Source organism: Podarcis pityusensis (assembly GCF_964106645.2).
Source record: "Podarcis pityusensis genome assembly, chromosome: 15".
In the NCBI taxonomy this organism is placed as follows: Eukaryota; Metazoa; Chordata; class Lepidosauria; order Squamata; family Lacertidae; genus Podarcis; species Podarcis pityusensis.
Genome location: NC_138040.1, coordinates 14,178,061 through 14,202,191, shown reverse-complemented (window position 1 = coordinate 14,202,191; position 24,131 = coordinate 14,178,061). Strand labels below are relative to the sequence as shown.

The 24,131-nt window shown below is 47.1% G+C and overlaps 2 protein-coding genes across 5 annotated transcripts in view; both read right to left on the bottom strand.

Annotated features, from left to right (window-relative positions):
- RFFL (ring finger and FYVE like domain containing E3 ubiquitin protein ligase) overlaps window positions 1-11,756 on the bottom strand; it is a 37,111-nt gene extending 25,355 nt beyond the window's left edge. The window contains exons 1-2 of one of the 3 annotated variants that reach the window (XM_080984033.1): window positions 11,607-11,728; window positions 9,963-10,036 (exon numbers count right to left, since the gene is read on the bottom strand). The gene's annotated coding sequence lies outside the window, so the exon portion shown is untranslated. Of the gene's footprint in view, window positions 1-8,155; window positions 8,176-9,962; window positions 10,037-11,606 lie in introns of those variants that run through there. The other 2 variants (XM_080984034.1, XM_080984035.1) reach the window with 2 other exon arrangements.
- Window positions 11,757-13,395: 1,639 nt separating this feature from the next.
- RAD51D (RAD51 paralog D) lies at window positions 13,396-23,806 on the bottom strand. Of its 2 annotated transcripts, none has more exons than XM_080984036.1 (11): window positions 23,700-23,806; window positions 22,467-22,560; window positions 21,201-21,262; window positions 20,084-20,202; window positions 19,022-19,103; window positions 18,484-18,618; window positions 17,498-17,593; window positions 16,286-16,376; window positions 15,714-15,784; window positions 14,267-14,434; window positions 13,396-13,756 (listed from the first exon to the last, which is right to left on the bottom strand). In XM_080984036.1, the coding sequence occupies exons 1-11, from the start codon at window positions 23,706-23,708 to the stop codon at window positions 13,694-13,696; spliced, it is 990 nt and encodes a 329-aa protein (XP_080840162.1). In that variant the 5' UTR covers window positions 23,709-23,806; the 3' UTR covers window positions 13,396-13,693. The 2 variants fall into 2 exon arrangements, with proteins under 2 accessions (XP_080840162.1, XP_080840163.1); XM_080984037.1 differs by having other exon boundaries at window positions 22,467-22,592; window positions 23,700-23,723.
- Window positions 23,807-24,131: the final 325 nt, after the last annotated feature.

Genomic DNA, 24,131 nt, shown 5'->3' with positions numbered 1-24,131 from the left:
TGGATTTGCCCAGGGCAATAAAAAAAAAAAAACCACCAACAATTTTTAAACAAAGTAGAAACAAACAGGATCTCCTCACAACTGACAGCATTCATCTTTCAGCCTCCAGATGCCAAAAGGAAACATTTTTCATCATGTGCTCCGTTCTGGGTACACCCATTAAAAAACTCACTTGCACACCTCAGACTTGCTAAACTGCAAAACAGTCCCACTGGCACACCCATGTTTATCCAGCGTGAAAAGTGGTGATGGGATCCAAGCATTTTGCAAACAACCCTAGGCCACCCTCACTTCCCACAAAACCTCAGCACTGGTCAGTTTTGAAAGCCACGACAATTCAAAACGTCATACTGGCAAACTGTCTGCAGACAGTTTGTGCCTTTTGCCTTAAGATAAACAGTCCCGTTGGCTTGAGTGGTCATAGAGGGCTCCTTTCAGAATCTCCCACAACTGGGAACAGCTGGAACACAGGCAAGGAACCCTCCAGGCACGCATGCACAGCCACCCACCCGCTGCTTTCTTATCTACCAAAACAAGCTCTCATGAAAAGACTCTCTGCAGCCAAGCATCATTTTGGTCATCACACCCACCCTACAAATTAAGAAGAGTCGACTTTATCAACCACTCTTGGGGTTTCAGGCGCTCCTCGTTCTCAAAGCTAGAAACCTGCTGAGGTGCATCTTATGCAATACAGTGACAGCCGAACGACTTTGCACAGAAATAGGGGCATAGCTCAGGGACAGAGCGTCCCTGGCTTTGCAGGCAAAAGGACCCAAATTCAATCCCTGGAAACTCCAGAGAGGCCAGACATGTGGGGGACCTTTTCTTCAGTCCATCTCCCACCTTCCCTGAAGTAGCATGGTCAGAGAGGGTAAAAGCCAGCAGTGTGAAGGTAGGAAGCAGCATCCCTATGAATATCAAATTGCTATGAATTGCAAGTGCTGTTGCAAACTGCTCTTCCTTGCAGGCTTCCCAGAGACATCGCTGGCCATCGTGAGAAAAGCTTGCTGGGCGAGGGCCAAAGTCCAAGGAATAGATCAGTGGTTCCAAAAGTGAGCAGTACTCATGGGCATAGCCAGGATTTTTGTTACGGAGGCAGGGCTTGGTGGAGGGGGGCAGGACTTTTGTTGGGTGGGCAGAACCGGCGTGATTGGTCACTTGGTTAAGTATTTCTATTGTTTTATTTGACCTAGGGGAGGCAGCTGCCTCCCCTTGGCTACACCCATGGCAGTACCATCTCCTGGGGAGGGTGCTAAGGAGCAAGAGGGCACCAGGGGGCGCCAGAGGTGTAAATGGCTATAAGGTCTTGAATAGCTGATATCATTGGATCAAGTTCATAAATTTTGTTGAATTAAAAAAAAAAATCAAATAGATACAAAACAAATAATAAACGTCTATCCATATTTCAATTCTTATTCTTTTCTAATTGACTTCCATTGTCCTCAATGCAGGTCTAATTTCATATTTGGTAAACTGTTTCTTTCTCATTTCCTTTTTCCTACTTTTCTCTATATTTTATACGTTTACACCATATTTTGTTTTGCAAAAATTACTCAAAGCAAGTCCAGGTATTGATTGTAGGACACTGTTTTTTTAGATAATATCTGTATTTTCCCCATTCTTTTTGGAATGTTTGTTTAGATTGTCCCCTAATTGTATCCTTCATTTTGGCCAATTCAAGGTAATCAAATAATTTAACTTGCCACTCTTTTTTGTTGGTACTATCTCTTTTTTCCAATTTTTTGCAATTAAGATTCTCGCTGCTGATGTTGCATACAGGAATATTCTCTTATTTTCACTTGCCATGTCGGAGTCTAATATGCTCAGCAGAAATATGCTGTGCAACCCAGGATTTTAACAGAGATGCAACTGGGTTTGCCTGGCATCAGAAGCAGTTAACACTACCCACAACCACCTCTCCCACTCTAGGAATTGAAGTGCTCAGCAGGTTGCCCAAGACACAGAAATGAAGAAGAAAAGGGCTCAAGGTGAGTGATATGCATGATACAAGACCCATCCTGGGAACAGGGCTGGAGGGGACGGGGAGGGGGACAAGCAAGAATCAGCAGTTAATGAGGGCAACTCTGTATAGGGAATGCTGATGAGTGATTGCTTCTAGGGGGCTGTGGCTCAGCAACAAGGACACAAATTCGGATCCAGCACACTCATGCTTTGCACACAGAAACAGACTAGGGTTTAATCTCTGGCTGCACTTGTGGAAAATTATGTCAGGTAGCAAGACTGGATTCTAATTCTCAGTGTGGAGTAGCTATTAGAGCATGGATAGGCAAACTAAGGCCCGGGGGCCAGATCCAGCCCAATCGCCTTCTAAATCCGGCCCACGGATGGTCTTGGAATCAGCGTGTTTTTATATGAGTGGAATGTGCCCTTTTATTTAAAATGCATCTCTGGGTTATTTGTGGGGTCTGCCTGGTGTTTTTACAGGAGTAGAATGTGTGCTTTCATTTAAAATGCATCTCTGGGTTATCCGTGGGGCATAGGAATTTGTTCTTTTTTCTCCCCCCCCCCCCAATATAGTCCAGCCCCACACAAGTCAGCCCCCTGCTGAAAAAGTTTGCTGACCCCTGTATTAGAGTGTCAGACTAGGACCTGGGAGATCAGGGTTCAAATCCTCACTTGAAGCTCACTAGGTGCCCCTTGGGCCAGTAGCTGCCTCTCAGCCTAACCTACCTCATATGTTATTGTGGGGTGTAAGCCTAGGTATATTCAGTTAAATGATGACAAGGATTGAAAGACATCTCTTTCTCTTTCTTGGGGAAGGACTATAGCTCAGTGGTAGAGTGTCTGCCTTGCATGCCCAGGTTCAATCCCCACCAGCATCTCCAGCTAGGAAGATTCCTGTCCGAAACTGAGGAGCCACTGCTGGTCAGTGTAGAGGCTATACTGCACTGCAGACAATATACTGACCTAGATGGAGCAATGGTCTGACTTTGGATAAGGAAGCTTCCTGTGTTCCTTTGTTCTCTCTCTCTGCCCACAGGCCTCGGAGAGCCATCTTGGGCTATCTTGTCGAAATGAATGCACTAATGACTTCCAACTTGGAGGGCTTTACAAGGGGATTAGGCTAATTAATGAGAGATAAGGCCAGCAACAGCTACTGAATCAGGGCTTATTTGGAATAAAGCAGCTTGATGTGTTCAAAGCAACATGATACTCTTCTTAAGTATGAGATAATCTTAAAATATTGTTGCATGCCACCCCAATCTCCAAGCCATGTGAGATTCCAGAAGTTCCAGGTGCTTAGCCATGGTTTGCGATTCTTTCAGAAATTAGGCACAGCAGGGATTGTGATGTCTTTACAATATATGGGGTTTTTACACATATATACAACCTCAGTCCAGATGGAGCAATTGTAGAGCACTGACATCCTATTGGGGTCTTAAGGACAGCACTGGATTCAACAGACAGCAAAAAGCCATCCTCTGTGTCTCTTAGTTCCAGCCTGTCATGCCCAGCTCACATAGAGTTCTGTCCCTCCCTCTCCTTCTTATCTACTAGCACCTCCCCCCAGCCTACTAGCACCCAGCAAAGGGCCCTCTCCCCTTGCCTGACAGTCTTGTCCTCTGATGGTTTCCTGGATGGGCCATCAGCGGCTTTTGTCCCCTGCTAATGGCCCATCAGCTAGCTCTGCAGAGCTGACTTGGCTCCTTCGCATAACTAAATCTAGGGGGTTTCAGCGCTTGGTAAAGTTTAATCAAATCTGACTCTTACTAAATCCAGGAATTATGGGGAGGATCTGGCATCCAGCAATTTAGGGGGGATCTGCCCCCCAAAAAACCCCATAAAGGTAAAGGTACCCCTGCCCATACGGGCCAGTCGTGACCGACTCTAGGGTTGCGCGCTCATCTTGCTCAAGAGGCCGGGAGCCGGCGCCGTCCAAAGACACTTCCGGGTCACATGGCCAGTGTGACGAAGCTGCAACTGGCGAGCCAGCACCAGTGCCGCACATGGAAACGCCCTTTACCTTCCTGCTATGAAGCGGTACCTATTTATCTACTTGCACTTAGGGGTGCTTTCGAACTGCTAGGTGGGCAGGAGCTGGGACCAAACGACGGGAGCTCACCCCGCCGCGGGGATTCGAACCGCTGACCTTACGATCAGCAAGTCCTAGGCACTGAGGTTTTACCCACAGCGCCACCCGCGTCCCCCCCCCAAAAAAAACCCATAACAATATCTAAATTATGATACAAGCATGTGCATGTAAAAACAATTGGAAAATATACAACTGGATGGGATGGCAGGTGCAGAGACAAGCATCAAGACCTGCTCTTTGATTCCAATGCAATTCAGATGGGGCTAGCAAGATTCAGATCAGCAAAGGATGCCACACTTGAAAGTGACCGTATCATCAGATTCGACTCCAGGAAAATGACCTCTTGCTGTTTCATAAGCAGGGCACATCACAGATTCTTTCCAGACATGCCAAAGCTAAGATTCCAATGCTTCTGTGTACTGAAACAGCAGGTGCCAAAATTTGGTGCTAAAAATGAGAGCCAGTGTGGTGTTAGGGTGTTGGACTATGACCTGGGAAGCCAGAGTTTGAATCATCACTCAGCCACAAAGCTCACTGGGTGACCTTGGCAAGTCATCCTCTCTCAGCCTCACAGGGTTTTGGGGAGGAGGAAATGGTGGGGCAGGGGGACCATGTACACCACCTTGAGCTCCTTGGAAGAAAATGTTGTATAAAAACGTAATAACTAAATAATTGTGGGGATGGGGCAGGTTATAAAATGTGGTAAACATGGACGACTCTACACTGTGGACTCTACATTAATGCTTCTGAATTCCAGTTGCTGGAAACCACAGGAGGAGAGAGGGCTCTTGTGCTCAAATCCTGCTTGCCTATTTCCCACAGCATCTGGTTGGCCACAATGAGAACAGGACACATTGACCTAATCCAGCAGCCTCATTTAATGATCATCTGAGATTAGAAGAGTAAAGTCCACTCCAAGAAAACACACTTAGGAATGTTAATCCTCTCAAGCCCCCTAAAGGTAAAGGTAAAGGTACCCCTGCCCGTACGGGCCAGTCTTGCCAGACTCTAGGGTTGTGCGCTCATCTCACTCTATAGGCCGGGAGCCAGCGCTGTCCGTAGACACTTCCGGGTCACGTGGCCAGCGTGACAAGCTGCATCTGGCGAGCCAGCGCAGCACACGGAACGCCGTTTACCTTCCCGCTGGTAAGCGGTCCCTATTTATCTACTTGCACCCGGAGGTGCTTTCGAACTGCTACGTTGGCAGGCGCTGGGACCGAACGACGGGAGCGCACCCCGCCACGGGGATTCGAACCGCCAACAATGCGATTGGCAAGTCCTAGGCGCTGAGGTTTTACCCACAGCGCCACCCGCATCCCAAGCCTCAAGCCCCCTACCCTGCTTCAGTTTCAACTCATTTCAGTCTGATTCCCCACCCATTTTTTAAAAAAAACTTTTAAACAAGTCAGAGCTTATGATAATTAATGAGCTCCCATAAGCCCCAGGTAAACTGACCATGTACACAAAGCTCTCCACCCCAAGACATTACCACAAGGGCATGACACTTTAAAGCAAGGATCTGCCCAGTTTATAGCTCAGGTGAGTGAGGTCAGTCAGGCAGATGGAAGCGGCAGAACGGGTGGGATGAAATTAGAAGGGGAGGACCCTAATTTTGGAGGTTTTCAAAATTTCTTCCACTTCCCATAAATTCCTTGTTCACTCTTCCATTTGCTAGTTGAGACCATATGCTTTGAGCAAGCACCCCATTTCAAAAAGGGCACAGGAGAAGCTGCTGCTACATCTACTTTAGTATGACTCACACTGACTGGCAGCAGCTCTCCAGGGTTTCCCAGTCAGTGGTGGTGTGATGGTTAGAGTGTTGGGCTAGGACTTGGGAGACCAGGGTTCAAAGCCACCACTTGGTCATGAAGCTCACTGGGAAACTTTGGGGGCCAGTCACTGCCTCTCAGCCTAACCTACCTCTCAGGGTTGTTGAGGAGATTAAGGAGGCAAGGAGGCAAGGAGAACTATGTATGCCACCTCAAGCTCCTTGGGAGGAAAGATGGGTATGAAATCAATAAAAAGAGTTGCCAGGAATCAAACCTTGCTCCTGCATGCACAGCAGGTGCTCTGTCCCTGAACTACCGATCTGTCCCAAAATAAATTGCCTAGGTAAATAAAATTGTATGTGTGTGGAGTGCACAAATGCAGTACCTAAAAGGTTGGCATCACATCGATCTGATTCAGTGCAAGCTGTAAGCAACTGTTACCACATCTATGTTCTTTAAAATGTCTTGTCATGTGCCTGGTTATACACACAGCTAACAGTAGCAGAAGTACCTGGTCATCCACCCCCCCCAAAAAAATATTTAGTACTCTGCTCTTCAGCCAAAAAGGCTCCCAGAGCGGCTTATATACAATCAAAACAAGACAGTCCCTACCCACAGGCTTACAATCTAAAAATAAACATGACACACAAGGGGAAAAGGTGAGGGAGGGAAGAGGAAAATAAAAATCACAACTCAGGCACCAATTTCTAAACAAGGAGGTGCCAAATGGAGCTGGGCCTCCAGCAAAGCTCTGAGATGGAGAGAATGAACGGCAGCCTTCCATAATAAGGAAGCTATTTAAGTTTTAGAGAAGACCCATCAACAACAAGCAGCAACAAGAAAAGAGGAAGTGTACAGCCTGCTCCCTGCTGCCGCAAGCCCCTTTACCTTTCAGAAACCCATTAAATTGTATGGGATTGCCATGTTCCAGCCCCAGAGGTAGCAAACACGTACGCAGCACAGCAATTACAGACACAACAAGGCTTCTGAGCCTGTTTCTCCAGAGCAATTAAGTCATTATTCACTGTCAGTGCTACATCGGCCCACATAGCCATTCTGTTCCCATTGTTATCACGAGGAGGGTCCAAGCCATGTTGATTCCTGTGCTTCCTGCTCTTCCTTTTGCCCCACCGAAGCTATGTAGGAAGCTGTCTTATACAGAGTCAGGCTGTTTTTGTCTACACTGACTGGCAGCAGCTCTCCAGGGTTTCAGGCAAGGGAGAATCTCAGCCCTACCTGAAGATGCTACTAGGGACTGAACCTGGGACTGTCTACATGTACAGTAGATGCTCTTCCCTTTAGGATCCCCTGCTTTACCCATTAAAATGAACAAGCAAGACTGAACCAGAGGCTGAATGCTGACCTTAGCTGGAGCCTGGCAACATGCCACCGTCTTCTGGGCGGTTGAAGATAACTTCCAAGTAAACAAACACCGTATTTTTCAATCCAAAGCCCAGCAAGAGAGACTGCTGAAACCCAAACGCCATTTCCTCTTGTTCCTTATTTATGTTCGGCAGGAACAGGAGAAAGGACAAAGGCGCAGTGTGTGCATTAAACAGTCCCGAGGGCAAAGCCCATGCCAAAATACCACCAGCAGCATGCACTTCTACATGTAAACATGTTCAGTTTCACAGCGAATTACAGATGTGTGCTTGGTTCCCGATAAAAGGCTGCTGCACACCAGCTTAACGGTGGAGAACTTGCCTCAATGCTGCTTCAACAGATGGGCAAGTACACCATAAGGAATAAAGTGCGCAGCAACTTATAGCAGGGCAGTGAACAAATTCAACCATGAGGTTTTGATAATGGCAGGAGAGATAAAGCCATTTCACACCTGACTCACAGGTTAGCAAGCAATTTTTTTAAATTCTTTTTTTCAAGAGTCAGCCCCATTGTCCAAAGTCCCTCCAAACATTTCCTCTTCACAGCCTGCGACAGCAGGCAACTGAACAGAGTGAGGAAGGTCTACACCTTGATTTATACCATGATGAACAGAAGCAAGACTTTGATACAATTTATATACTGCTTGATTGTGAAAAAAAAGAAAAAAGCTCAAAGCAGTATACAAAAAAAAAGAGTAAAACAATAAAATTATCAGGGAAACACAACTACCTATAACTTTAAAAATAAATAAAATTGATGCTAAAACAGATTAAAATATCAATATTCTACATATCTAGGCAGGCTTGTTTTTAGGAGGTCCCAAATAGTGAAGATGCCTGCCTGGTGTCAAGAGGCAAGGAGTTCCAAAGCATGCCTGCTTATATGGGATCTCACAGAAGTTCCCATTGATCATCAAAGAACAGTGTAAATTCCCTTCCACAGAACTTACCCAACTCACATGGATATCCTTTATTTCCAACATACTCACGCCTTCCATATGTTTTGAGACTACAACTCTTATCAGCCCCAGACAGCAGCCTACATTTCCAGCCTAGATTGCCACACACTGAGTTCCAGCACTCACAGCAAACAATATTTACCACTCTGTGCTGACTCATAGGGCACACACTTCTCTGAGCTGCCACTGCGCATTACTACTAAAAATTGAAAGTAGAGCACGCATTTTCGTTCTCAATCTGCTCCCAAAACGGAAAGTGCAATTTCCTCTGAAGAAGTGTGCAACGAAAGGTGTTGGCACCAACTCAACTTAAGATGCGTTCACACCCGGACTTTATTTCAGCTGCCTTGGCTCCTGTACTTAAGCACTGCCCAAAAAACAGGACATTTTGCCACAAGCGTCTGAGGACAAGATGGAGGGCCGTCAACCAAATGCAGGCAAAGGGGAAGTCTCATCCAGGGCACCCAAGGGGAGCAACTTAGGATGGGGAAGGTGTACAACAGGCCTGTGGCACACCCAGCTTTGATTTCCAACAAAGAAGAATGGGCAGAGGTTCAGGTGGAATGGCAGCAGCCCCTCTCCAGTATCCGCCGCCTGAGGCAATTGCCTCAGTCAGTCTAATGATAGTGCCGGCCCTGAGAGTTAATGGAACAGGTAATGAGGACAGTACAGAAGAACATTATGGTGGCAGGAGAGGACATTTACACTGATGATGTTTGTAGGATCATGTGATTTCATCTTGCATTAATAGCCAGAGTAAGGATTTCCCATAACATACCAAATCCTATCCATGGCCTGTTTTTAAGAAGAGTTGGCCAATACTACAGCAAAGCACTGGACAAACCCACAAGAGGAATTGGGGTGTGATTACATTCATGGTCATCTGTACTTCTACAATCAGTTTTCCCTGCTCTGCCACCCGGACAAAACACTCTCAAAACCATCCACAATCCAGCCCCAGTGTTAAGTGACCCCCAACAAATATTCCCAACCAAACCCATTCAAATTCTTAAACAGAGACTGGATGGCTGTCAAGGATTCCTTAGCTGTGATTCCTGTATTATAGGGATTGAACTAGATGACCCTTGGGGTCCCTTTCAACTCTACAATTCTATGATTATACCAAGGTGAATAGCTCAGTTGGTAGAGCATGATCCTCTTTATCAAGGGCCAAACCCCACATCAGGCAGAAGATTCCTGCATTGCAGGGCGTTGGTCTAGATGACCCTCACAGTCCCATCCAACTTTACAATTCTATGAGTCTATGACTCTCCTTCACTACAGGATTTTAAAAAGAGTTTAGATAGTCATCCGTCAGGGATTCTTAAGCTGTGGTTCCAGCACTGCAGGGAGTTGCACTAGATCAGAGTTCAAGGAAGCATTCCAGACAGGGGAAAACACTGGAGGAGGGTGCAAGGCAGGGCTAGTGAGGGGTGGGGCCTGGGAAGAGGGGGCAGAGCTTTGGGAGAGTTCCAAGGACCAGACAGCAAGGCCCAGAGAGTCCTATGCATGAGACTCTCCATCCCTCTCCTATAGCTGCAACTCTGCCCCAAAGATTCTCCACGGCCACCTGCCAACCTAAAAAAAACCACCTCTCTAACGAAGCAACAGCCACCTCCCTTCAACTTCTTGCTGCTGCTCCAATTAACCTCCCTGCCCTACTAACAACCTCCTCATTGCCGCTCCCAAAATCCCAGCCCTACAAATTCTGCTCTCTTCCCCAACTGCCCCCAAACCATGGTATCTCCAAAGTGGAAATATTATTATTATCCCCAGTTTTTTATCATTTATATCTTACCTGTCCTCCAGGCAGCACATGGCTCTTCCTGCTCCCCATTTTATCCTCACAACGCTCCTGTGGGGTAGGTTTGCCTATAGGAGACATCAACCAGCCCCAAGGGACCCAGTGAGCTTTGTGACAGATAGGGGGGGGGATATGAACCCAGTTCCTAGGAAGGGATATAACTCAGTAGCAGAGCATCTGCTCTGCATGCAGAAGGACCCCATGTTCAATGCCCAGTGGCATCTCCAGGTAGCACTGAGATTCCCCTCTGCCTGAAAACCTGGAGAGCTGCTGCCAGTCAGTGTCAACAATACTAAGCGAGATAGACAAAAGGGTCTGACTTGGAATAAGGTCACTGAAGATCAGAGGAAGATGCTGTCTACACTGACTGACAGGCAGGATTCTTTCCCCAGCCCTACCTGAAGATGCCAACGGAGACTGAACCTGGGACCTTCTGCATGCAAAGCAGGTGTTCTACCACTGAGATACTGCCCTTCCCCTACCCTGAGCAGGATGCTGGACTAGACTGTACTCCTCTATCAGTTAAGTGCTTCCTACTGTCATCCCATGCACAGGCACCCAGCCCTGTGAACTCTGATCCCCCCCCCAAACAAACCTTCGCAGCAAAATACAGTGGTACCTCAGGTTACAGATGCTTCAGGTTACAGACTCCACTAACCCAGAAATTGTACTTTGGGTTAAGAACTTTGTTTCAGGATGAGAACAGAAATCGTGCGGTGGCAGCGTGAGGCCCCATTAGCTAAAGTGGTGCTTCAGGTTAAGTACAGTTTCAGGTTGAGAACGGACCTCCAAAACGAAGTACTTAACCCGAGGTACCACTGTACTCAACTGCCTCCCCACAACCCAAACCTCCAGTTAAGAAACCGCCTCCCCTCTGCTTTCCCCGCTCCATGAACACCCAGACCCTCTTTCAAAACAAGAGCCAGTGCTCAACAACAAACACACACCCAGCCCTCTCATGCTCTACCTCCTGAGCTATCTACTTTGCAACCCCATCGATTCCACACTTCCTCTCACCAAACTGGATCTGTCTTTAAAAAGAAGTATGGTGTAATGGTTAGAGTGCTGGACTAGAACTACCCGGCGGCCAGGCTTCAAATCCTCCCACTTGGCCATGAGGCTCACTGGGTCAGTATCTCTTAGTCTAAGCTACCTCACAGGGTTGTTGTGACGATAAAATGCGGAGGGGGAGAACTATGTCCACCACCTTCAAGTGCCTTGGAAGAAAATATGGTATATAAATGTATTGATAATGATGATGATAATAGTAGCATTAGTAGTAATAACAAGCATCTCTCACCTCAGGAGTCTCTGCCCCCCCAACCAACTTAACTTGCTCTCATTAAGAAGCAGGGGCCCCACCCCCTATATTATTACCCTATAAAGTCCACATTTCATCACCACCACCAGTACTGGGTGTCATTAAGGAAAAGGCTCTCCCCATTAAGCTTCTGCCACTAACAGACCCCCACAAAAGAAGCCACACCCCCTTATTTCTTCCCACACTTCAGCCCCATAGCTGCCCCCCCCAATACAATCTCTCTCTCATAGCCCAGCGGGCACCGCCTCCTCCCCCCGCCACGCTTCCCGTTGCCCCCCTCCTTCTACCTTCGGGCCAAGGGAGGAGCCCCTGCTTACCTCCGCGGCGCTTCCTCCTTCGCCGAAGGCCGGGCTGCGACTGACTGAGCCAGATGGAGAAGTGGGCGGGCCGCCGGCACGGCTCCGCCCCCTCCGGCCGCCGCCTGGCCTCCCCGGGCAGCGCCGCTCGCTCCCATGGCAACGGGTGGGGAGAGAGGGAGGCGGGGCAGCGTTGGGGAAGAGCGGAAAGCCCCGTCGGGCTTCCGCCTCCGCGCGCCCCCTCTCTATGGTTGGGATGAGAGAAGGCGGCCAAGCAGTGAGCCATAGAGATGAGGGCTGTCTGGGGGCTAGAGGGACCGCCAAGCGGACGCCTACGTGCACCTCGCCGCTCCCTACCGGAGCGGAGGCCGAAAGTCGCCACGAAACGAAGACAAACCACGTTTTCGAAGCTCGCTTTGGGCGGTGGGATGGGATGGTTTTCAGAATTTATTTTTTTTAATGGTTGCTAACAATTTTTCATTAAAAAAAAATTTTTAAATGCTAACTATCACTTGTCCACCTCTCTTATTTTCCTCTGTAAGTATCCACTAAAAATTAACAAAAGGGTGTTAGTTTTTGAGATCATTCCCCCACCCCACACAAACACTTTTAATGTCATGTATTACATTTTGTACTAAATAAATATCATGTTTTATTTTAAGAATACGTGTCTATATGTTTTGCGCTTTGACATGAATGTTTTAATTTTATTAATTTTATTTTATTATTCCTTATTGCTAATTTTACTAATTGCAAACCATAGTGATATATTTTTTCTATGTGAGTTTATGTACATCCTACTATGTGGCTTAAGTTTCGTTATCCTGTTCTGTGCTGCTACAGCCTAGTGCAACAAAAGTGATTCCAGCTTTAAAAAGCTATTTGAACATTGTTTTTATACAAACTTAATGCACTATACATGAACACACATGACTATCTAAAGAGGAGGTCAGAGGAACCTAAACACACTGATCAAAAACAAGATTTCAGAATAGTGTGATGAGTATTGCGGGCGTCTGGTCTAGATGATGCCCCTGGTCCCCTACAAAACCTGCAATACCTGTATCTGTGAGGATAGACTGTAGAAGAATGAATCTGATGAACCAGTCAGACTAGTTCATTTCTTATGGTGATTGCCTCAGATGACCATTTAAGTACTGCTATTAACATGGCTGAACAGTGAACTCTGTTGCCACAGTGAGAAATGGGTGGGCCTTTTCTCACCTGACATGGTTGGAAGCCACTTCATCCTAAGATGGCGAACAATAATGGGGTGAGCAGCGGGGGGCGGGACATGGATGGTGGTGCTGGAAGCCAGAGAGACACATGTTCTGTCTTGAGTTCAGTGGCTCAGAAATACACGTGACCCTGAGAACTAATTAATATATGAAGAAAATAGGATCACAGAATTGTAGATTTGGAAGGGACTCCAAGGGTCATCTAGTCAAACTCCCTGCAATGCAGGAATCTCAAAATGCAGTTCCCCATCCAATTTGATACCATACCAGACCCTGCTTAGCTTTGCAAATGTGCTACCAGCTTAATCACTGCACCACAAAGGCTGTGACTTGGGGCTTCCCTGGAAACCTAATGGGGGGGGGGAGATATGTTGGGGTATTAATGCTGTGAGCCCCTCTATCCTATGCTCAGGTTATATATTATGTGTAAATAAAACTATGTATTCTAAAGACACCACAGTCTCCACTGACCTTAATTCTAAGGAAACCAAACTCTGGTCCCTCACCACTTGGAGACTGGGACCCACGCAACAATATCACAGCAAAACAAAGAATAAGAACACAGAGGCTCATTTCCTGGAAGTAACAACATTGGTCATCCTATTTCTTTTTTCTTTTTATTCCTCTCAAACCAGAAATTTATCCACATTAAGTTACAGCCAAGTGGAACCATAGCATGGCAATGTAGCCACCTACTGCCATTCCACGAGTAATCAGGACAATGTCGGTACATAGGAAAACAAGGAAGGACATCTCCTGAAGCTGCTCTCTCCACCTCTGGGGTCCTCATCCTGCAAGGGAGCTAGCTGTGCTGAAGAGGCAGGGCCCCCTCTGTTAGCATCTTCCATCAGGGTCCCTCTCTAGTTGACATCATGCTGCACCTTCCGTCAGATCCCAGTTCCCCAGATCCAGATCTACCCGAATCCCAACAGGCTGCAAAAGACAAAGGACAGAATATAAGGATCAGTCTCTTATTTTACGCAGAGCTGAGGAATGTGCTAATGAAGGACTGCAAGGTTCCTGGAGCGGAAGCTGCAGGGCTGGCTTCCTCCTAAATCCCATCAGGTCTGCTGAAAAGGCAGCTCCATCAGGCTGTGCCTCCTGCCCCTGAACTACTTCCATTCCAGCTATTCTTTTAGAACTGGCACCCAAGTTTCCTTTTTTCCTCCTCCTTCCAGACTGTCTTTCGGATAGTCAGCCTGCAGGCAGGAATTGCCTTATTTTCAATTGTTTGTATGTAAGCCACTCTGGGAGCTTCTTTTTGGCTGAAAATCCAGATACAGATGCTCTAAAAGGCCCTTTAAAAGCCCAGACCACTCTCAAGAACAGTGCTAGGTCATCTACAATTGCAATTGCTAGATCATATGAAATTGCCTACCCCATGATTCCACATTACCTTAATCTAGGGATACAGGGGCATGCATGTCCTCCCCAAGTTCTCACCTGCCGAGGACATTTTGTCAAGGACGCAATTCGGGCGGTGCCAGTTCCCCCGCAAGATTCCTTGCTGTCCTCCAACAGCACCCGGGTGCTGGGCACGAAACTCCACGAGCGACCCAGTGCTGGTTTGAGATGGCCATTGCCACTGTCTCTGGTCACGTGATTTGTCAGCTGAAAACAGAGTGGCAGGTTTTAGTCCTCTTTCATTTCCCTTTCGGAGTAATTAGCTGCACAAACCCTTTTTGGGTCTGCTGTACAAGGCCCCCCCCCCCCCCCCATTCTAGAATGATGAAAAATTCCCATTCAACCACAAACCTGAATTATTTGGGGGCATAATGGGGACCTGCCAAAGCTAGATGGCTTTCAGGCAAAATTTCTACGATCTCTGCTTCAGGTTCCCAACTGTGTCCCCAACTCCATACTTCTGTTAGAAGCTGGTGAATGCCCAATGTCAACTAAAGCGTGGTGGGCTGCCCTAAAACATTGGCTCAGGATTTCAGTGTTTGATCTAGGGAAGGGTTTGTACCAATACCTGACCAATGAGGAATTTGTCAGCAAATGGCAGAAAACCATGGCTAAAAAGCCACCTCTATTGGTCTGTCACCCCCCCCAACTGTATTACCTGGGTTATGAAGGCGCCCTAAAGACGTTAAAGCAAAGATTATGGGATAATGCACACAGTGACTTGCGATCTCGATCACACGCAATCTGTAGTCTGCTGGCATTAGGAGTACAATATGGGCATGTCTTTAAGTTAACATCTTACATTAAAAACCTGACAGTACCAAATTATCGAAGGCTTTTCACCAAAGCCAGACTAAACGTCTTTCCTTCTGCAGTGTTGGATGGCAGGTTGAGAGGAGTTCCCTACCAGGACAGACTTTGCTCATGTGCTCAAGACATCGATTCCATAAAACATATTTTGTTGCACTGTGCAAAATATGAGCAAGCCAGGGCTGAATGATATTACCCTTGCTGGTACCTTTCCTGGGAAAATCAGAGGCTCACTATGTCAGGTTCCTATTGGAAGACTGGACAAATGCTAGAACATTAGCAGTGGCCAAGTTATTATCGGTGGTTGCAAGAACCAATGATCCTTATATTTTGAACGAAATGCTTGTTTAACCTGGAGGTAGGCTGAATGAATTATGTATTGCTTTGTAACGATTTGTTGGGTCTTTGGACCGTAATAAAGGTTGATGATGATTTGGGGGCAGGGCTTCCTGCTTGTGTCAGAATTTGAACCCCAGCCTTCCAGGTCCTAGTCTGACACTCTAACTATACAACCCTGGCTAGGGGGCACTGGGGATGAGTTTATGGGGAACCAAGGAGCCGGTGGCCCAGAAAGGTTAGGGAACCACTGATATAGACCACCTTCTTCTCCTATGCAACCATCAGAGACAACGTTTTTAAAAAGAGGAGTGTCTAGTGGCTGCTCTCAACCACTTACCACGACAGCCATTCCAAGCTCTCTGGCAAGCGTTTTCACCTCCCACGCCAAATGCATCATGAGGGCCATGCCTGCAGGAAAGACACAAAACGTGGTCCTCCCAAGTTTGCCATTAACTGCTGTTTCTCTGTGGGAGCAAGGGGTTTTCAGCCAATCAGGAGAAATGTGCTCACCAGCTTTTGGAGCTTCTCCCCACCCCCAACGCACCTCCACCACACGCAGCAGTGGCAGGAATATTTCAGGCCACAATCGCACCATACGTTTAAAGCGCTACAATACTGTAAAACAGTCACGGCTTCCCCCAAAGAATTCTGGGAACTGAGTTTATCAAAGGTGCTGAGAGTTTTTAGGAGACCCCTTATTCCCCTCACAGGGGTACAGCTCCCAGAGTTCCCTGGGAAGAGGGATTGATTGTGAAACCTCTCAAGAATAGCTGGAGTGCCACAGGTTCCCCATCTCTGGTATATAAGGCAAACCCAACAGCAAGATTTGGGGGGGCTGTCCTCTGCGGAACCCCTTAACTTGGAACAGGCGAGTGCCTGCTGAGAGACAGGGGTGGGCTTGCTGCTTACCGTCAGGCTGCCGACTTCCCAAAAGAGGGTAAACGACAGCGGAGATGGAATCAATCACCAGAACTTTCACTGGCCCAGATGCACTGACCACCTGAGGGAGAATGTGCAGAGAATAATAATAATAATAATAATAATAATAATAATTTTTTATTTGTATCCTGCCCTCCACAGCTGAGGCACCAACGATGAAGCAGGGCAAATTAACAGTAGGCCACAGTTGTAGAATCAGAGAATTGCAGGGCCCGAAGAAACCTCAATGTCATCTAGTCCAACCACACACACACACACACACACACACACACCCGCAATCCAGGAAATCCAGCTAATGAATCCCTGACAGACAGACATCCCACTTTGGTTTAAAACCTCCAATAAAGAGAGTCCACCACCCTCCAAGGTAATCTGTTCCACTGCTGAACAGCTCTTCCTGCCAGAAAATTCTTCCTGAAGTTTGGTTGGAATCTACTTTCTTACCATCTGAATCTATTGGTTGAGGTCCTCCCCTCTGGAGCAGCAGAAAACAAGCTTGCTCCATCTTCCATGCAACAGCCCTTCAGATATTTTAAGATGCTATCATATTACCACTCAGTCTTCTCTTGTCCAGGCTAAATATGCCCAACTCTCTCAACTGTTCCTCACAAGGCTTGGTTTCCAGACCCTTCATCATCTTGGTTGCCTTCCTCTGCGCACATCCCACAAGGGATTTACCTTGGCTCCCCACCAAGGAAATCCAGGACTTCTGCCCCCCAGAAAATCTCAGAGCTCAGAAAACTGCAGGGAAATCATTTGTTTTCTGGCACAAAAATTAATTTTGCATTCAGCAAGTTAGCCACTGCAATAGTCCTGGATAGCAAAACCCAAAGGACAGGAGAAAAGAGGTGGTAACAAGATCTGGGGGTGGTGCACAGCTTAAATTAAGATTGACGACTCCGCTCTGCAATGTGTGCTCTCTGTGCCAGGACTTCCCCCACCCCCAAAGATGCAAGTTGAGAACAGGGAAGGGTATAGCTGACCATGTGCAGAAAGCCACTCATTCACACACGCAAGTTGAGAACAGGGAAGGCTATAGCTGACCATGTGCAGAAAGCCACTCATTCACACACACTCCAACACGTTGGGGATTTCCAGGGTAATATGATGCAACAGCTTGAGCTCTAGAGATGGAAAGCAATGAAGCGTCTTGCAAGCAGGGGAGCACTGGAGAAATCTCACCTGGTGGGCTGCACTGCTGCGGAACTCTTGCAACGTGTCCAGCATTTTATAGGCGTTAAAGACACGGATGACCTGGACCCTCTGCAAAGCCTCTGCCTATGGGTGCAGGGAGGAAAAGCTGTTAAGGCAGACACAGCCAAGAATGTGTCTCATTCTCTGCATTATTTGTAACATATTTATAAATACCACTAGATTGGGAGGGGAATCATAAACTCAAAGCGGTTTACAAAAAACATACAGGGCTGTACCCAACATTAGTCCTGCTCAGAGTTGTTGGCAGCTGTCTGTCTTGCGACACCATGGAGGAGTGTGTTTTGGGGGGTGAAGTCAAACCATTGGATGGTTGCAGCGACTGCTGTGGCTGTAGAGACCAAGAGGGAGAGACATGTTTTGTTGCAGCTGGGGCAGAGGAGGGAGTCCGGTTGGGCTGCTGCAGATGCACCACGGCGTTCCTTCTCTCTGTGCTCCCCCAGGGGTCATTCCTCCTCTGGATGCATGACCCAACTGTATGTCTCCAGGCATTGTGGTGGTTTGCAAGGGATTCCCACACAGCAAGGTTGATGTTGCCAGCCTTCATGCCACATTTGCAGACATCTTTGTAACGCAGAGTTGGTCTGCCAACAGGCCTGGTGCCTGAAGCCAGTTTGCCATACATCACATCTTTGGGGATTATGCCCTCTTCAAAGCTGTGGACATGTCCAAGCCAGCGCAGACGTCGCTGAGACAGGAGTGCCAATGTGCTGCAGATGTGGGCTTGGGAGAGCACATCTTGGTTTTGAGAGTAGCCCCACTGAAATGAATGAATATGGCTGAGATCTATTAATTTCAATGGGTCTATATGTAAAACTTAGATGGATGCCAACCCCTAGTTTTGTTTCTATCTAATTTTTATTACGTTAAGAGGAATTTAAAAAACGAAATATAACTAAATGCAATAATATAAAGAGGCCACAAGATCCCCTTTGTCCTCTTTGGCTCACGCTGACCTGCTCCTGCTCATCCTCGGTCCTCAGTTGAAGGAGCTGCAGCAAACGGGTGGCTGTGAAGCCCCCTGTGGAGTCAATGTACAGAAGGTTCTGCTTGAGGCTGTGGGACACATTTGCAGCTATGTTGAGACACACCTAGAAATAGGGAGAGAAAGAGAGAGCACAGAAGCTGAGTTGGGCTAGAGGACCTTTTGAGATGCCTCCCCATGTGATGATTCTACGAAGCGCAATCACCACAAATGTCATTTCCAAAACTGGAAAAGCTCCAGGTGTGAGCTGAACTCCATCTCCCATCAGCCCCAGCCAACATCATTCATCATCATGGAAATCCCTGCCTATTGATATTACCCTTTCTAAACACATTTTTGTTTAGGCAAGCTTAGCCTATTGCTATTTCAACTTTTCGAAGGTCTGCCATGATTGTTGACCATTCTTCTCTTTGATCATTTTATTCTTTTAAACAGCTTTGAGAGCTCTTTTCATCCAGAACAGCCACAGTGACTCCGGTGACCTCAGTTGCTGGATTCCCCCCACTCACCTGAGTTTTGCCAGCTCCAGGAGCCCCCACAAGCTCGGTCACCTCCCCAGTGTACAAGCCAGAGTCCAGGAGCTTGTCCAAGCTTGAACAGTGATGGGAAAGGAAAAAGAAAAAATAATCAGAACAGGGAAATAGAATTGCAGAAGCATAGAGTTGGAAGGCAGAACAAGGATCATCCAATCCAGGCCCCGACAGGTGGCCACCCAGTTTCTGTTTAGCGAAAGAGAGCCTGCCACCTTCTCAGTTAGTCTGTTCCACTGTCAAACAGCTCTTGCCCTCAGAAAGTTCTTCCCAATGTTTAGTCAGAATCTCCTTAATAGTAACACCTTGAACATCCCACCAGGCCTCACTATCTGGCCCTCAGGAAGAGAAATGAAGGCCTTGGCATGCCTCTCTCACAGACAAGACAGAAGAGGAAGGGAGTCCCAGAGAGGTGGTCCAGAAAACAAGAGCAGATCACCATCTCCCAAGGTCCGCAGGAATTTAGGCCCAGGCCCCCATGGCACAGGTAAAGGTAAAGAACCCCTGGACAGTTAAGTCCAGTCAAAGGTGATTATGGGATTGTGGAGCTCATCTCGCTTTTCAGGCCAAGGGAGCTGGTGTTTGTCCACAGACAGCTTTCCGGGTCATGTGGCCAGCATGACTAAACCGCTTCTGGTGCAACGGGATACCGTTGATGGAAGCCAGAGCAAACGGAAATGCCGTTTACCTTCCTGCCACAATGGTACCTATTTATCTACTTGCACTGGTGCGCTTTCAAACTGCTAGGTTGGCAGAAGCTGGGACAGAGCAATGGGAGCTCACCCCGTTGCAGGGATTCGAACTGCCCAAGAGGCTCAGTGGTTTAGACCACAGCGTCCCCATGCCACAGAGGCTCACATGAAGCCTCAAATCCTGATGCATGTTTGGAAAAAGGAAAACTACCATAAGGCACAATTCTCAGCACATGTAGAGTTGCCCCACTCTATCCCTTGACATCTCTGTGGTGAAAGCCCTGTCTATTTTACTATTGGACATTAGAGGGAAAGATCCAGTAAAGGAGTTGATGGGGTCTGCTCTTGCCTTTTGCTCCCGGTAGACAAGATGGCGGTGGTGTTTTTGAGCTCTTCGTAGAGGTCTGCCCCATTGACAGGGAATGAGGCAAACTGGGCCAGCAAGATACGCCTTACTGCAGCTAAGGCCTGAGGAGAAAGCAGAATAAGTCAAGGCCAAGTCTGGAAACTAACCCTCCAACACCATCATTTATTTATATTTATTTACTCTATTTACTGTTTTTATACCCCGTGGCAAACCATGCCTGACCCTGGAGGTACAGCATAACCATTGTGGCAAGTAGTCATTGGTAGCCTTAATTTGTCCGACCCTCTTTTAGTTGCAATCCCTGTCTCATGTGGGAGGGAGTTCTGTAGTGTAACTATGCACTTCACGGAGAAGGACTTTATCTGCCCTGAATCTTCCAACATTCAGCTACATTGAATGTCCAAGAGTTTCAGTGTTATGAGAGAGGGAGGAAAAAACTTTTCGCTATTTACTTTCCCCTACATAAGCCACCTGAAAAGCAGCACAAAAAAAGGTGTGGTGGTGATAATAAACAATGGTAATAATGATAATATGAATAAGAATATCTCTAGCCTTTGCAGAGAGATCTTCGTTCAACCCTTGCTTTGTTGGGAAGCAAGAGAAAAATTGCTACCTGTTTTGTGTGTACTGAGCAATAAAACATTGTCAAAACCATCTGAAAAGACCTGGTGAAGGGTTATAGATAAGTGATATAGCACCTGCCTTTCATGCAGAAAGTTGCAGGTTCAATCCCCAGTAGCATCACCAGGTGGGGTTAGGAGAGACTTCCTGCCTGAAATCCTGGGAGAGCCATTGCTGCCAGTCAGTGTAGACCGTACTGAGCTAGATGGACCCAAGGGTAGGAATCACTTCAAGGCAGCTTCCGATGTTCTTATTCAACTGAGCCCTTGACTTGGAACCATGAAGACTAGACTCTTAACTCAGTGACAGAACACCTGCTTTGCATGCAGAAGGTCCCAGACTCGGACCCCAGCATCTCCAGGTAGGGCTGGGGGTGTCCCCTGAAATCTTGGAAATCTGCCACCAGTCAATGCCAGCAGTATAGAGTGAGGTGGAGCAATGGCCTGATTCAGGATAAGGCAGCTTCTTATGAACTCACCTTGTATGACAACGAACACTTCTGGGCAATTTCCTCCAGATCTGATGAAACAAGATCCTCCACTGCAAAATGTTTGGGGTGGGGGGCAGGACACAGAAATAGTCAGCAGCTGGAAACCAGACCGTAAGAATCCCAAACAAGAAATGTAGTGCAAACACTTTAGGCCACATTTGCACTGTATATTTAAAGTGCTACGACACCACTTTAAACAGCCATGGCTTCCCTCAAAGGATTCTGGGAACTGTAGTTTCTTACAGGTACTGAGACTTCATCAGAGTGGTTTAACAATGTCTCTTCACAGGGAGCTCTGAGAATTTGGCACTCTTTGAGGAGGAACACTCTTTGTGGAGAGTTGTCTTTTAACAACTCTCAGAGCCCTCAGCAAAAGACAGCTCCAATGATTCACTGAGGGAAGCCATGTTTGCTTAAAGTGGTATAATAGCACTTTATGGTGCTATTTATGATTTGAATAAGAGGAGCGAGTAGCGTTCCAGGGGCTGCCATGCCCCACCCCAAAACAGTGTGTGTTGTACTTAGGCCACATTCACCCCATACTTTTAAAGCACTGTGATACCACTTTTAACAGTCATGGCTTTTCCCTGGAGGATCCTGGGAGCTGTAGTTCGTGAAGGGTGCTAAAAGCGTTGTCATGAAACCAGTATTCCTAGAGAAACAATTTCCCAAAGAACCCCAGGAAGAGGGATGGATTGTGAAACCACTCTGGGGATTGTATACTATTACTTTCGAGAAACAAACCCCGGGAGATGGCTATTGCCACCATAACCATAACATGCTCATGGGCTTCCTAGAGGATCCAGCTGGGAATTGGGTCTTTGGTCCAATTTATCAGGATTCCTCTTATGTCCTTCTCCTTTTCCAACCCCCGCCCTTCACCCACTGCACTGTAATTTATTTATTTTTTTAAAAAATATCATATTGGAAGCTTTTTCAGGCAGGGAGCTATCAGATTTAGTCATTGGGCTTTCTTCAAAAGCCGCACTCTTTGCTGAATGAATCAGAAACAGGGAACCTGTGGCCCTCCTGATGTCATTGGACACCCAACTCCCATCACAGGTTCCTGGCCATACTGGCTGATGGGAGTTGGAGTCCAACAACATCTCTGCAAAGACAAGACACAAATCATGGTAAGAACTGCCCAGAAGCTTCAAAGGCCTCCTCCATCCCCACCCCCAAGATATGGAAAAGAGACCCTTCTCATTCCCACGCACCCACCCCGAAACCAGCTAAAGGAAGTCTAGTCTTGACCTGTTTTGATGCCGCTGGTCTTCAGATGCTGGAGCATCTCAGGCGTGAGCCCAGGACACAGCCCCACACGGAGGATCATGGCTGTTGTGAAAACCTAGGTGGGGGAACAGCAAGAGGCCTGAGTATCTGGAGAGAAAGCTCAGTCAGTAGAACATGAGACTCTTCATTTCAGGGTCATGGGTTCAAATCCCACATTTGGCAAAAAGATTCCTGCACTGCAGGGGGTTGGACTAGATGATCCTCGTGGTTCCTTCCACCTCTATGTTTCTATGATTCTTCTATGAACTAGGCAGAGGGCCTTCTTGGTAGTGGCGCCCATCTTGTGGAACGCTGTCCCATCAGATGTCAAGGAAAAATAACTATCTGACTTTTAGAAGACATCTGAAAGCAGCCCTGTTTAGTGAAGCTTTTAATGTTTGATCTTTTATCGTGTTTTTAATGTTCTGTTGGGAGCTGCCCAGAGTGGCTGGGGAAACCCAGCCAGATGGGCAGGGTATAAATTATTATTATCATTATCATTATTATTATTATTCTGGAGCCACAAGCAAGGACAAATCCTCAGCAACCTACTACGAGAAGCTGCTTTATAGAGAAGGAGACCACTGCTTTTTTCCTGCAGATGTTGACTTGTGCCTTACGCTGATGTTGTGTTTGTGTGTGTGTGTTATTTATTGCCCACCTTTCATCTTAAAGTCCCAGAGTGGGTTGTAGCATTAAAAGCAATTTAAAACAACTTGCAGCATTAAAAACTTGGCAGCATTACTGTATTTCAACTACTTTAGCACTTAGGCTTAACGCGTGCCCTGGTGTGTTTTAAATCGTGCTTTTGCGAAGGTTGCAGGTTCAATCGCCAGCACAAAGCTGTCTGAGAACTGCTACCTGAATTCCCTGGGAGATGCTGCCAGTCAGTGTAGACAATGCTGAGCTAGATGGACCAATGGCCTGACATGGTATAAGGTAGCTTTCCATGCTCCTATTTAAATCAACCCTTGACTTGGAACAATGAGGACTGGTCTCTTAACTCAGTAGCAAGGCATTTGACTTGGGAAGGTCGCAGGTTCAAGTCCCCAGCATCCCAGGTAGGGCTGGGAGAGACCTCTGCCTGAAAATTTTTGAAAGTTGCTGGCATGCAGCTGGCAGGATGACGTGCAAAGCTGCAACTGCCTGTAAAACCGGAGCCCCAGAGAAAGACCTTCCCTTCCTGCATCTCCAAAAACTTCGGCTCTCACTTACCCCATGCATGCAAACTGAGCGCCTTCTTGCAGCTCTATTTCCTGCTTTATTCCTAGAGCGGCCAGTTCTTTCTCCTTCAAGACCACCAAGTATTGCGCTTTAGCCCCACCTGCCGGCTTGTCGTGGAAGTGACAGCACAATGCTTTCTTGCCTATTTATAGTTACAGGTAAGTAGTATGCAGATGACACAACCTTGATGGCAGAAAGTGAGGAGGAATTAAAGAACCTTTTAATGAGGGTGAAAGAGGAGAGTGCAAAATATGGTCTGAAGCTCAACATCAAAAAAACGAAGATCATGGCCACTGATCCCATCACCTCCTGGCAAATAGAAGGGGAAGAAACGGAGGCAGTGAGAGATTTTACTTTCTTGGGCTCCATGATCACTGCAGATGGTGACAGCAGCCACGAAATTAAAAGACACCTGCTTCTTGG